We start from the raw sequence: 14,545 nt of genomic DNA, 5'->3' as shown, positions 1-14,545 counted from the left end.
GAGCGTGAGTCTGTCTGACCACACGACTCCTGAGTGTTTTGGGTTCAGTTCTTTGCAGACTCTTCCATGGAAGCCCACTTATATTTAGGGTCTGTTTTATGCAGTTTTCTTTGGAAGTTAGTGAAAGCTAAGGAATCCAAGTAGAGATAATCTCTAGGAGAGAAAATGCAAGGGCGAGCGCACTGTGTGTGTGCACGCGCGTGTGTACGTGTGTGTGTGTGTGTGTTCTGAGATTTAATTAAATTGAAACAAATAGGATTGAACCATTTAATTGCTATTTTCCTAGAACATGCTTACAAAAGACACACAGAACTTGCCTCTTCCTGTAAGGGATTTGTATTTTAGCTACAAAGTAGCCCTAGAGTGGGGTTTCTCTACCCTGACCCTAATGGCACATGGGGCAGGATAATTCTCATCGTGGGAGGCTTCCCTGTGCCCTGTAGCATTAACAGATGTCTCTTATCCTTACCTATTAGATGCTGGTAGCATGTTCCCACTTGTGACATTGAAAAAATACCTCTAGACATTGCCCAGTTCTCTAGGGGAGATGAAGCAAAATAGCCCCATTGAGAGCTACTATCCCAGGGCATGGTCAATGACTTTGTAGGCTTAGGAATGGTTTTCTCCCCTTTAGTACAGGATTCTAAAGTTGAATATCACGTGCGCTGATCTTTATTTTTTAAATTAAAATTTTATTTTTATTTTATATGTATATAGGTATTTTGTCTGCATGTATGTCTGTATACCATGTGCATGCCTGGTGCCCTGGGAGATCATAATAGGGTATTGGACTCCATGGGACTGTAGTTATAGACAGTTGTGCGTCACTACTTTCAATACTGTGGGTGTTGGGAATCGAACCCAACTCCTCTGGAAAATCAACTAGTGTTCTCAGCCATGGAACCATCTCTAGTCTTTATTATATTATGTCATGAAAACCTGAGTCTTGTGATGCTGATCCCAAACAAATTCAAGAGGAACCTGGTTCCCATAGCCCTTTAGAACCTCAGTTAATATCCTTCTTACATAACTGAGCAAGGCTATGAGAAGTGGCAAGAGAGAGACTTGGTCATGTCAACCACCAAGTGAGAAAGCCCTTGTTTCCTTCCATGGGTATGAGGCTTTCTCACCTGGTGCTGTTTTGATGACCTAACATCCCTACTCCAGATGGAAGGCTGCAGGTCCTGTAGGGGCTCTAGAAAGTGGAAAGAAGGCTTGGGCCTGCCTTCAAGGTGGGGTGTTAGAGAGAAGACTCACCTGAAGCCAGCTCAGGTTTCCTGAGAGCCAGGTACCCTGAGCAAGAATGCTAGAAAGAGCGTGGGCCAGCACCCAGAAGTGAGTCAATTTCTTCCCAGTCAAAGGCACCAAATGGTGGTGGATAGTAAGGCCAGGGTCAGGCAAACCTGATTACCTAGCTCCCCTCAAGTATGTTAGGGGCAGGGAAACTGGAAAGACACAAGGAGGCCAAAACGTTTCCATAATCATGTCTTTAGTGGGCTGCTCCGAGGAACTGCATGCGCTCACCATGGATCTAGAGCCAGCTGAGGGGCATTCAGATGCGTGAGTGTGCTGCACTATTGAGCTTGCTGGACGCAGACAGGGAGGGCTCTAACCAATGGCCATTGCAGAGTGATATATAACTTGAGCCTGCTTATCCCGGAGAGATCCGCATAGCTTTAGAAAAACTTGCAAAAAAGAGAGAAATTTTACCCAGCTAAGATGGCTAATTAATTTTTTTGGGACTAGAACTTTATGTTCCGTGGTTATTGACCTTGTGTTTCTTCAAGTTTCTATTTATAAATAAAGCTATTAGACGGAAGAGTATCATCAGTTCTTCCAAGGCATCCAATGAGAAACCAGAGAAGTTCCTACCTTCAGATTCCTAGACCTGGATCAGGGGTCTGAACTGTCAGCAACAAACATCACTGTGTTAAGAAGTGAAGTTCCAGTCCCCTTAGCACACCGCGTTTCCCCAGCATGGCCCTAGCTGTGCACTGTGGGGACAGGAAAACAAACCAACAAACAAGCAAACACTCCCCTGAGCATTGCATCTTCCTGACGACAAGCCCCTGACACGGAGCAGGCTGAGTTCAGGAGCAACAGCTGGGGAAGGGGCCAGGCATAAGGCTGGACCCATTCCTGATGAGGCCTCTGGCTGATCCTCCCATGTGAGCTCTCTGTGGCCGCCATCCTTGTCCTCAGCCTCAGTCCCCTGAAGTGTGGGGCCTCCTAAAACAGGGAAGGCACATGCACTAATCACTAGTCTTTTTGTCAGGAATGACTCTCTCTCATTCTCAAAGTTCTTTCAAGACCCAACTTTAATCACACCCTCTCAGAAGCCCTCCCTACTACCTGGAGGGAGCTTACCCACCTCTTTTATCTGACTTATTCATCTCTATTGTAGTATGTGACATATAACTGAGTAATTATTTATTATAATACAGTAAAACGAGAGAGAGAGAGAGTTATACACTGCACACTTACATCCTTATGGAAAGGATGCCAGTGTCTCATGTCTCATTCATTCTTTATTCCTGGCACCATGCCCGGTGTATGTTACAAGCTTGCTGAAAGAATATAACGGACCGTTTCCTTTTCCCCTTCCTCCCCACCATCTTCTCTTTAGAATGGTTTACACATATGCCTGGCCAGTTGTCAAATTTCAAGTCTTACTTTGCTCTATTCTAAGTTTGCCAACAATGTGAAAATAACACCCTTTGTAAGGGAAATTCAAGACTAGAGCTTGCAGCTGAGTTTTAAAGGCCCAGAGCAAACTGCCAACGGATGCTACACTTCTCATTGCTCCGAGCTCACGGGGATGTGAGCTCCCCATCCTATTAGCCTTTGCCCCCTCAGCCCTGGCAGCCTGGACCACTGAATGCAAAGAACGAGAGTTGGCATGGCACCTGGCTCAGAGCAGTGTGGCAGGCATGCTTGCCATTGGGGTGACAAAGCCCTCAGTTTCTATCACAGTTTTATAAGCCAGCTTCTTTATAGAAGTCATTCCCTCATTGCATTTGTATAAGGTTGATGAAAAGCAGTGCCTGGTTAAAAAATACCTTCCAAAGACAGCAGCTTGGTCACCGAGGGCGTTTTCCTAAGCAAGTACAATCTGAAGCGAACGCTGGTACTGCAGCCACTTGACCCTATGGCTTACGACATCATGCAGCAAGGGTAGTCTGTTACCATTCTAAGCCAATGTCATGGTTCTTAATCATTTAAACTCCAGGGAAACCTAAACTCTCCTGGAGACCATGCAAGACTGGCTCATGCATATATCGTTCCTACATAACATGTTGTTCTTTGAGAACAGTTCATGCTTTGACAGGAGTTTGAAACAAGAGATGAAACAGAACTGAAAGTAGAACTAGAAAATACTAGGCTGTTGTTCCAGGTACTCCAAGATGTGTGAATGAGGGCTTGCTCTTCGGGCTGGACTTGTCTGTGTTTGTGCTTGAGGCTTCAGAACACCTCAAGAGCAGTTAACCAGCATCCTCGGTGCAGCCAGATGCAGTAGAAGATGCAGCTCCTGAGCCGGCTAGTCCAGGTAGCAAGGCCTTTGTGTTAAGCAGTTCCTGCCCTTCTACAGTTGTCCTGCCTTCCTGGACAATGCTGCTGGCTGTACCTGTGCACAATTTCCTTTTGTGTGTCATATCGCCCTATCTCTGTTCACCCTGGCTGGTACCCAAGTGCTCTCTGGAGGCACTGAGCAGGCAGCGCTCCCCCATCTTCTCAGCTTGAGTTATCCATCTCAGGAGTCTTTTCTGCTAGGTTCTCACCAGCTGGATGTCATGGGCCACCACTGAGAACAGGCCTGTCTCCATTTTCCCCGTTTGTCTCATCATTCTTTAGGAACTCTATGTCATTGTCCCTGTTTGGAAACAACCAGTTTCTTCGTTTAAGCTGAAGCCCTTTCAAATCCTGAACCATCTTGGATACCTGTACTCTGGTTGCCCAGAGACTAGTCTCACCTGGTTGAGCCTCTGCTGAGAAATACTTCACCTTCTTTTTCTGGCTCTAGTTCCCAAATTATCAATATTTCTCCTAGCTCCCTAGCTATTTGGCTAGCAGATGCCTTAGCCCTATCTTCAGTGGGCCTCAAACCCACCGAGCGAGGTCTTTTGCTGCAGACCATGTTTGGTATTGCTGAAATTGGTAGGATGGTGGCATTCTAACCACATCTTCCTGCCTTGTGCATCATGGGGAGATAGAACCGTTTACAGTGACCCCCTTGCTAGGGCTTTTCTTCCTTGGAACCTTAGTTTTTTTTTTTTTTTTTTTTTTTTGCAACATCAAAGTCTTAGCTGGAAATTCACTTATTCCAGTCTCTGCACCTTTCTTTGTCTTATTGTTGTTTGGGTTCACATCATTGCAATTTAGTCCCTGACAGGAGTCCACCCAGGAGTAAAAAACCTGGGTGGGAGCTGGGTCTGATTATGCTGTTGTTGAAATGTTGCAGAACAAGCAAGGAAAGCCAGACTCCTCCTCCAGAGCAACCACCAAGCTGGGCCACTCTGGAGAAAAGCGTCACTCTAGGGCCTAGCTCCCTATGGGCTGTGCTTAGCAACCCAAGACCACAGCACACAGATAACCCCTTCAGCCATGTGGTGGGCGTGCTCAGCCGTTTTGGCCCATGTGGTTCTCACATGTTGATGGTGACTGTGAAAGACATGGCCCAGCTTGGACGACCTAGCTAAGTGGCTTCCTGGAGAGTCTTATGTGGCTGTATCAGCACTACGGACTTTTGGAGCTTGAGGAACTAAGTTGTGCTCTGCTGGGCCCCCAGGCTGGGGGAGTGCACAGTATATGGCGTAGAGCGTGACATTCCCCACGTGGGAACCTGTCCTGTGTACATCTAGAGCCAGACACTGTTCCCTGTGTTCAGTTTACCAGGGAGGCCTGCCCAGGCAATCTGACCAGGGCAGTTACTGAAGAACTAGGAATGACTGATGGTGACCAGTCAGAACAGGAACAGTCCACCTGTTCTGGGGGACACTCTCCTCGTGTTTACTCAGCTTAATCTCATGACAGCCGGGGCCACTCAGGTTCAGGCCTGTCTCCGAGGCTTGGCAGCCTTGATGTGAAATTGCAGGGTAGTGGAGAACTGGTTCAGGTGGTACGGGCCCTGGGGAACCAGCCGGACTCTGGCCACAGAACAGGAGAAGGCAGGTGAGCCAAACCTGACCCTGCAGCCTCAGGTCTTGTGCCTCGGCATGATGGAAGCTCCAAGGGTGAATGGTTACCCTCTGCTAGCACCTCACACTCGGCCAGGGGTCGCCCGGAGTCTTGGTGCCTATGGTGGGCTATCTCTGTGTGTCAGACTGGATTACCACAGCCTGTCACACCCAGGCTAGTGTGAGTTAGAACAAACACCATAAATAGACAGCAAAGTAGGCAGGGAGGCATTCACGCGCGCACACACACACACACACACACACACACACACACACACACTGTGAAGTTTCAGGAAACCACTGGAGAAGAGGGAGACTTCTTTAGATGGAGGACTGGCTGAGAAGAAGATGCAGAGTAGTGAGAACCTGTAGGAGGCAGGCTAGGGGCTGCTCAGGGAGGATGTATGATTAGAGTCCTCTATTTATTTAGAAAGACACAGTCACGGGTGACTATGCCCCTGGAGATCCCTAGTAGGCTGTGGGATTTTACCTTTGGTGGCTGCGCCCCACTCAGAACTCTAAACTCATCCCACTGATTCCTGATAGTGACTCCTTGGGAAAGTCATAATACCCCAGTCTCATGAAGCAGAGAAGATAATACTGGGATAGTAGAGGAGTTTGTCCAGTAGGGCCGAGCAGAAATGGCAAAGAAAGAACCCAACCATGGTGCTAGAGTAGGGGGGAGTAGGGGGAGGTGGGTGGCAGTTTCCTTACTGAGGAAGGCAGCTATCAGAGAAACAGGAAGCAGCCTGCCGAGGTAGACTGATTCTTACCCAACCCCTTTGCTTCTTTGGCCACTATGACAAAAAACTAAAGTCTTGCCCTAGCAAAGAAAGGGACTGTGGAGCCGGGCGATGGTGGCGCACGCCTTTAATCCCAGCACTCGGGAGGCAGAGGTAGGCGGATCTCTGTGAGTTCGAGACCAGCCTGGTCTACAGAGCTAGTTCCAGGACAGGCTCCAAAGCCACAGAGAAACCCTGTCTCGAAAAAACCAAAAAAAAAAAAAAAAAAAAAAAAAAAGAAAGGGACTGTGGTAAAAGAACAAGGGATGGAGGAGGAAACAATATGGATTCCTAGGTGGGAATTTCCCCTACCCCATCAACCTAAGACAAGGCTGACCATCCACAAACCTGGATAAACCCCGGAAAATCCACCGAAAATAAAAGTTTTATGCTATGCACTGGTCAGATCCATCACGGTCTGACTCTAGATTAACCTCCAATCTTTTCTCCCCCCTTTTAAGTAGGACTCCTTACCGACACAGGACTGAGTCTGGGTATGTGGCTTTGGAGTGTGCATGTTACAGCTGGGTGACCCCATGATTTTCAGTGTGATCTGAGCCTGTGACACTTTCAGCCCATCTTCTCCGCTTCTCTGCTGTCGCTTTGGCTGCTGGTGTCACTCAAGCTGCTCTCTAACTGAAAGATGAACTGCCAATCAAATGTTTCTCTAATGAAAACCCTGAATCACTCTGTGATGTGTTTGCAAAAAAAAATCCCATTTACGATATTCTGTTGGTTAAGGTTGGAGGGCCTTGCCTAAAGACATCCCTAAGAATAAGGTCAGGTCACAGGACCTTGACCACGGGCTTGGTTGTTTGGGACTACAGTGAATTGGGGGTAACACTGATAGAGTCATCCCAAGAAACCTCACATCCAGCAAGCAAGAGTAGACTGAGATCTTACTCTGTAGCCCAGGGTTTCTCAAAGTGTGGTTCATAGACCACAAGCATCAGCATCAGCTGGAGATGTTTGAAAACCAAATGCAGATTCCAGGGTCCCAGGTCCAATAGTCGGAACCAGTTCTCTGAGGGCTGACCCTTTGGAAAGTCGACATTGTGAATGATGATCCGTGTGCGAGGTTGGGGACCCCGCTGGAAAACCACTGTGATGTGCTGGGGTCCCTCTAAGTGCTCCCGCCAGTCAGTCCCACATAGCCAGAGACCAGGATCTGGGAACAGAGGTGGGGAAGTCACAGTGCTCTGAGGACAGCTATAGCGAGGACATACGTTTACACTCAGGTGCTATGGGATCAGAGGAGGAGAAGGGCGGAATGTGACCCGTGCTCCCTGCCTCCTCTCCAGGTATCATCCTTTCAGTGGCCCTGGCTGGCATTCTGGGCATCTCCATTGTTCTGGCAGTGTCCATCTGGCTCTTCAGAAGGAAGAAGAGGTGAGTTGGTTTGGATTAAGAATTCCCATTCTAGATGTGTGGTTTATGTACACTCGTGATGATTGGCCTCTCTGGAGGCAGCTTTGCGGAGCCCCTGTGTGTAATCCACACTCTCCTAGGAGCACTGCTCTGGAAACACCAGTGTCTAGCTCCTTGCGTGAAACACTGGTCATTTAAAGATTGCTGTGTTCCAGTGTGGAGGTGACTCTGCCTGCCTTGCACCATGGCTAGTCAGCTGTGAGGCCCCAGATGGGTCTTTGGACTGAGATCTTTCCACCTGGTTTTTCTTCTGTGAATCCAATAAGAAAAGCCTGACCTTTCATTGACATTAGCTATAAATACCTTTGTCCATAGTTTTATTGCTATGCTTGGCTTTTCCTAAGATTTTTATTTTTCTTGGTATGGAAAATAAGGTTTCTAATTATGACACCAGAAGTTGAAGTGGGGCTGACAATGAGACCTGCTTCAGAATGCAGGTCTAGTACAAAAACAAAAAGCAAGTAGGTTCTGTTTTAGTTACTGCTTGGTATGACACCGTTCTCTCCCAAGACCAACAGAGCTGGGTGAGGTCCCCAGAGAGGACTCTGGACTTCCAGACCTCCTTCATTCCATGCCTGAGCCAGACTGCTCTCTGGTTCCCTCCCCCTCTCCTTTTTGACTAACAAAGAATTGTGTTCTTATTGTTCCTGTAGCAAAAAAGGTGACAACAAGGGAGTCATTTATAAACCAGCCATGAAGAAGGAGACTGAGGCCCACGCCTGAGGTCCTTGGCCCTCTCAGACATCCAAGGAAGGACCTTGCTTTGGACACTACATACTTTGGCTCTCTGGACACTTGAAATACCTCAAGGTGTTCTCTCGAGCTCAACCGTAACCCCTTCCCCAGATACTTGTGAGGCTTCTGGCTGGGTCTCACCTGTTCTGCTTAAGCCACCCCAGGGTGACCTGTGAGTGGGATATACTGAACTAGGGGGCAGGAGCTTTCTGTGGATTTTTCTAGCTGCACGAGATGGCTAAAGATTTAGAATTCTGGGTCACAAACCTAACCTGCTGATGGGCTATTATGGTTTGGAAAACACTTCCTTTCTGGGTTCATCTTGATACATTTCCAGTGCCCTGGACATTCTAGTTATTCTTTAACCTTCCAGACCAGAGCGTGTACCCTTTGCTCAGGTGATACTTTGGAAACTCAGCTTCCTCCCTCAGGGAGGAGCTGTCTTCCTTGGATTTCCTTCTTCCCTGACAGACCCTCCAGCCTGACCAAATGCCTATGGGGAAGAATTGAGACAAGAATCATCAGATTATCAGAAAGAAAGAAAAACCATAATATACTAAGGCATTGCCACAGCCCTGTCTTTTGGGTTAGAGACATTGGCCAAATCTTACAGAAATGCAGGCTCAACTTCTATTTCTTAATGGAGATAAAGGGAGACAGAGAAAGGGGAAGCAGATGGAATGGAAAGGCATACATTGTCCAGGAGTCTTGCTTTGGAGTCAGAACTGGAGTCAAGATACAACGTAAGAGAAATTGAGTCTGAGCTACTGTCTGCTTAGCCTCAGGAGGACGGTTTGCTTTGTACTCCGCCCCATTGCTGGAAAGTGAGTTGCTCTCTGTCTCCTGGAGTAGATGCGATTCATGGAATAATCTACTCTGCTTTGAACCCGTGGGAAACAGACAGAAGCAAGACAGATGTGCAACTTTGTCTCTTTGCCCTGGTGTCACTTCTACCTTGTCTGATATCCCTGCTATCGACTCGGTGTCAGGGCTGTCTACTCCCCTGGCTGGGGGGAGTCTAAATGATGTTTGGTCAAAATGTATTTTCATACCATCAAAGCAGAAAGCTACCTGCACAGAGCCAAACCAGGTTCTGGTATTTAGGTACTAAGACCAACAGAATGCTCCCAAGATTCTCCCTGTTCTTCCCCCTCAGTCACACAGTGTCTGAGAATACTTAATTCCTTACTCATGTTCTTCCCGCAAAGGTGAGAACCCTGTGGATCACAGTCGGCTCTGTGGCTCAACCGTAGCCTCTGCCTCCAGCCCCTCACTGCTAGTTGCCTGCCGTTCACAGGAAGTTCTCCCATTTCGTCTCATTCTGACAGCATGGAATGTCCTCTTGAAGTACAAGGGTTTTTGTTTATTTTGTTTTGTTTTTACATCTTTCTCCTTCTACACCTTCCTCTGACTTGATAAAAAATCTTTTTCTACCATTACAACTTTTCATGGTGGCAAGCCCTGCGTCTTTGTAACGTAATTCCCTGGGCAAGGTTACAGGTGACCCAGCGGGGGCTTGGCTGTGTGTGAAGTGTATGCACATACACACAAGATCTCCGACAGCCTTGGAGTCTGGGTACCCCCCCCCCCCCCCCAGCCTTGCAACCGATGACGTGCCTGATGGTATCACCACAGTAAGGACAATTCTCAAGGAGAGATACACCATTTAGTAGGCCAGAATTGTCAGCCGGAAACTAGCATAAAGCACGCCAGGACAGCAAGACTGTCGCAAAGAACTATACCCCAACAACTTGTGTGAGAACGCAGCGAGCTCGTCGTGCCCGGCATGAAGACTGGCCGTGAAAGGAAATGTACGAGGAGGGGACAACAGTGGCATTTCTCCTCCCCTCTTCCCATTCAGCCTGGCCCAGACACTCAGTCCTCGTTTAGTCCTCATGGATGAGATGAAACGAAGCCAGGGAGGCAGAAAGAGTGCTCCGAGAACCAGCGCCGTCAACCTTTAGCTCCTGAAGATGCAGCTTTCTTCATATTCCCCGTCCTTCTGTGGACACGGGGCCACCACTGAGGGACCGGTGCTGTGGTGTGTGCGCAGCTTGCCTTACACTCCTTATCTCGGTCGTGTGAGGTGTAAGGTGGGTGCCTAGGAGAGCCTAGGTGGGCGCAGGGCTGGGCACACGACAGGTGAAGAAGACCAACACAAGGCATGGGGGGGGCATGCACTGGGGACGTGTGGGGGGGGGGCACTGGTTCCTGCAGTCTTTCCTCTGCCTCTAACTTGAGGAGAATTCGAGTCTCACTGTTCTTTTTTAGTAGCCATGGCTTTAATAGACATTCTAGAATTTGCTGCATTGACTGTCTTAATCATGTTTCTATTCCTCTTTCTCTCGATACTCTTTGAAGGCCTCCTGATTGGCCCTGACAAAATACCAGGGGTGATATAGTATCCCTGGGTCCCTGTGCCTCTCATGCCATAGGCCACTGTGATGATGGCTTCTTTAGCACTTCTATATTTATTGTACCAATGATTGTAATGAATACATACACTGAAAATATAAGAAATTATAATAAAAATGTTTTACACATTAGACTGATTTTTTCCCCCAAAGGTAAGAGTGGATGGAGCATTTCTATTGGTGATGAGTAACTAATGAGAACAAATGGTCTTCTCCTTTGCATCCAAAGGAAAATACACAAATGGGCTTAATCGCCCAGGATGGAGGGGCATAAAGATACATGGTGTGTGTAGCTTTGAGTCATGTAGCTGCTAATAGTAAGGCTGGGAAATCCAGAGTGATTAGGGGTGGGCTTAGGAGGAAAACAGGGTATAAGCTGGTCCATGAAGAGCAAGTCACAGGATGCTTGCTTTCTCTGCCATTGAGAAGCCAAGACAGGAGCATCAGGAGGCCAAGACCAGGGATGGCAGAGATGGCTAAGTAGTTTTTTTTTAATATTTATTTATTTATTATGTATACAATATTCTGTCTGTGTGTATGCCTGCAGGCCAGAAGAGGGCACCAGACCCCATTACAGATGGTTGTGAGCCACCATGTGGTTGCTGGGAATTGAACTCAGGACCTTTGGAAGAGCAGGCAATGCTCTTAACCGCTGAGCCATCTCTCCAGCCCCAGATGGCTAAGTAGTTAAGTGCACTTGATGAGAACTGAGGTTTGGTTCCTACTACCCGTGTCCAGCGGCTCACAGTCACCTGTGACTCCAGGTCCAGGGGATTTGACGCCCTCTGAGGGCTTTGGGGTCCCTATACTCATATTAGATTTGAACAAATGGATGGAAAAAGAGGAGGTGTCCCAAACCAAAGGGTTATGACTATAGAACATAGGTCTGCGCCTCTTCTTCCTCTGAGAATACTGCAGGCAGTCGGTGGTTGACCTCTTCGGCTGCCATTTCTTTAGTCTGGATCCTTTTGCAAAACATGCTATCACCTCCAAATAACCTTTTGCCTAAATCCAAACCTCACATTCTCCTTTGCCAAAGAGGAGGTGTCGTGCAGGTGGCAGTAGGTCCCATCATTGTTTGTGTGAGCTATTTAGAGAAGCCTCTAATTTTCACTCTAACGGTGAACTATCCAGGAATTACATGCTCTGGGAGGTGGCACAGCCACTGACCCAGCTTTGGATTAGAAACACTACAAACCGTGGGTATTGATGATTGCTTTATTGAGAGCCAAAGCATTCTCCAGCTCTATGATTTGACAGCCTGTCAGGTGTCATAGGCATTTACAGGGATGCAGACAGGTGGGGTACAAGACACAGAGCTCCCTGAAATGCCCATGCTTTGGGCTTGCTCTAGGCAGGAAGCTAGGAAGACACTTCCTGAATCGGGTAATGAGTATCTCCTCTGTCTGCAGCCTTTCTCATTTTATAAATCAAGGGTCATCTGGGTTAAGCCAGGAAAGCATGGAGGCAGGAGCTACTGGGGCATAAAGCATTCAATTCTTCCCTTAGCCTGGTCATTCCCTCCTCTAAATATAGCTAAAACTACCTAAGGTGGACCTTGAAGAAAAAGTCGCAGGATACTTGTGTTTCCAGTCCTTGGGGGCTGATGTAAGGAGGATCAAGAGTTCAACACCAGCCTTGACTACATAAAGAGGCCCCATCTTGGAAAAAAAAGTAGATTTGAACAGATGGATGAGAAGGAGGCATCCCAAACAGAAGGATTATGAAAGTACCATCCAATAGAGATAAAATATAATGCCACACATGGTACATTTTAGACTTTGTAGATGCCACACAAAAGGATAAAAAAAACCAGTGATATTTTAATAATCTTATATATCCAAAGGACCTGAGATAGTGTCATTCCAGTATGTAATCAGCACTTTAATAGGATAGTTTGTTTATACTATCATCTATCCTAAAAATCTGTTGTGTATTTTACTTGTGCACCATATTTTACTGCACAGGGAAGGGCAGGTCTAGAGGACCAACTTGGGCTTAGAAGAATGGAGATGGGAGAGATTACAGAGGACACCCGAGAGGGAAGGAGACCAGAGGAAGAGAAAATCAAGGCAAGGCGAACAGGTTGGCACCAGACCTCCTCCCCCTACTTATTCCTTTAGTAGCAGCAGCTTTGCAGCCCTCCTGACCCCTGGGCACTGCCTAGAGGTGCTGAAGAGTGACTTGGCCCTAGGGTGTCCCAGTACATTTGCCTAACTCCCACTGTAGCTGGTGCCTGATTATCCTCAGTAGGACCTAGTCTCTCCTTCCTCTCCCTTCCTTCCATTTCCTTAAGGTTGTTAGGCCCTTCACCTACAAGGAATGTCTAGGCTTTGGGTGCCAGCCAGGCTGAAGAGTCAGGCAAATCGGCTCTGTTGCTTGCACTATGGATGTGAAGAGAGTAGTGCTCCTTCCGGGAGTCACGGATCCCACAGGGCCCACTCTCAGGAGGAAGAGAGACCTCTGAGGCATCTGCAAAGAACAGTGACACGATCCTTAGTCACCATCTGCAGGGTAGATCTGGGCCTGGTCATACTGAGCTGCCATCCACTCTGAAGGTCACCCAGCCAGGGGCTCACAGTGTCTCTTATGACTCAGGCGTGGCTGTTGCAAGCTTGCAGGGAGGTGTGAGGCTGGATGCCATGGGGAAGAACCCTGTCACACTTACGGGTCTTCGTTATATCATGAATTGGCACAGATAAGGGCCAGAGTCCTTTGCTGCACTGAACGATTCGCCATAAAAGTACTCGTCACCATTGACTGTATCATTGTGACTGTAGGTCAGCCAGCAATTTGGTAGTGCCTTGAACAGCCCCGACTGTTTCAATGTTCTTTTATTCCATGATGCAATCACCCAGGGAAAGGTGTAGCGCTGCCTCCATCTCTTACGTGGGAAACAAGTATCCAGCTGGCTAAAGAGCATCATTGTCTTCAGAACGGGGGTCCCCTCCACAGGCCACATGAAACCATCTTATTTCATTTCTCTTTATCTATCTATCTATCTATCTATCTATCTATCTATCTATCTATCATCTATCTATCTATCTATCTATCTATCTATCTATCTTTCTATCTCCATCTCTGTGGTGTGCACACACCAAGATCAGAGAACAACCTGCAGGAGTCTTTTTTTCTCCCTCCTTTATATGGGTCCTGTGAGTTCAGCTTAGGCCTCAGGCTTCCCGGAAGCTACTTTTCCTCACAGAGTCATCCTGTTGGTCTGGAAGCACTTTCTTGTAATACAACTCACCATCCTTATCTCAATCAAGCAAGGATCCCAGAGTCTGAAGGCACTAAATGATTTCCAGGAAGCCAACAACCTCCTGCCTCCAGCCTTCTCGGTGGCATTTAACTCTGACTTCCATCAGGTATGGTTTGATTCGTCATCACCAACTACAGCTGTGTGGAGAAGTTGGCTCAGTTCCCAGAGTATTTATTATCTTTACCACTTATTTCAGTAGAACCAAATTCCCAAGGCCACTTTTATTGGGCTTTCTCTTTTTCTAAGGCAAGTCTAGACAAAAAGACTAAATATACACAGTATGCATGTGTGCTTCTCATTCCATATTTAGCTACCATTTCAGATGAGAGAATTTGAAAGAATACAAACATAGTGATAGGAAAGAGATCAATGGCTGCCTGAGAAGGTGGAGTGGTGTGCGTGCGTGTGTGTGAGTGTGTAAGGACTATACGAGTATAATGTAAAGTATATGAGAAGTGGCTGAATTGGTATGTTCATTATCTTGGTTTCTCCATATATGTCAGGAATGTTCAAATTTTACACTTTAAATGCAAGCCTTATTATAACAATTATATACCTTAGTAAACAAGGGGGGAAATGGAAACCATACTTTAGGCAAACCATACATTAGCTCCTCCTGGCCACCAAGTAGGAGAGGTTTGGACAGGGCTGGCCTCACCCTTGCCCTCCCACTATGGGAAGCAGCATGATCTTCAGGATTCTCCTGGAGAAGCAAAGACTTGTTCCGTGACATATATAACAACCAGTTAG

The 14,545-nt window shown here is 47.2% G+C and overlaps 1 protein-coding gene across 2 annotated transcripts in view; it reads left to right on the top strand.

Annotated features, from left to right (window-relative positions):
- The window catches only part of Ca12 (carbonic anhydrase 12), a 56,786-nt gene extending 46,508 nt beyond the window's left edge, over positions 1 to 10,278 (top strand). The window contains exons 10-12 of one of the 2 annotated variants that reach the window (XM_041679332.1): positions 6,418 to 6,450; positions 7,258 to 7,345; positions 8,038 to 10,278. In XM_041679332.1, the coding sequence (XP_041535266.1) occupies positions 6,418 to 6,450; positions 7,258 to 7,345; positions 8,038 to 8,107 (191 nt within the window). In that variant the 3' untranslated portion in view covers positions 8,108 to 10,278. The remainder of the gene's footprint in view (positions 1 to 6,417; positions 6,451 to 7,257; positions 7,346 to 8,037) is intronic. The other variant, XM_041679333.1, reaches the window with a different exon arrangement.
- Positions 10,279 to 14,545: the final 4,267 nt, after the last annotated feature.

The sequence above is a fragment of the Microtus oregoni genome, unplaced genomic scaffold, assembly GCF_018167655.1.
Source record: "Microtus oregoni isolate MIOR12 unplaced genomic scaffold, Mior012 000032F_ref0000030, whole genome shotgun sequence".
In the NCBI taxonomy this organism is placed as follows: domain Eukaryota; kingdom Metazoa; phylum Chordata; class Mammalia; order Rodentia; family Cricetidae; genus Microtus; species Microtus oregoni.
Note: the sequence above shows the minus strand (reverse complement) of the source record. Positions and strands in the feature narration are given on the sequence as shown.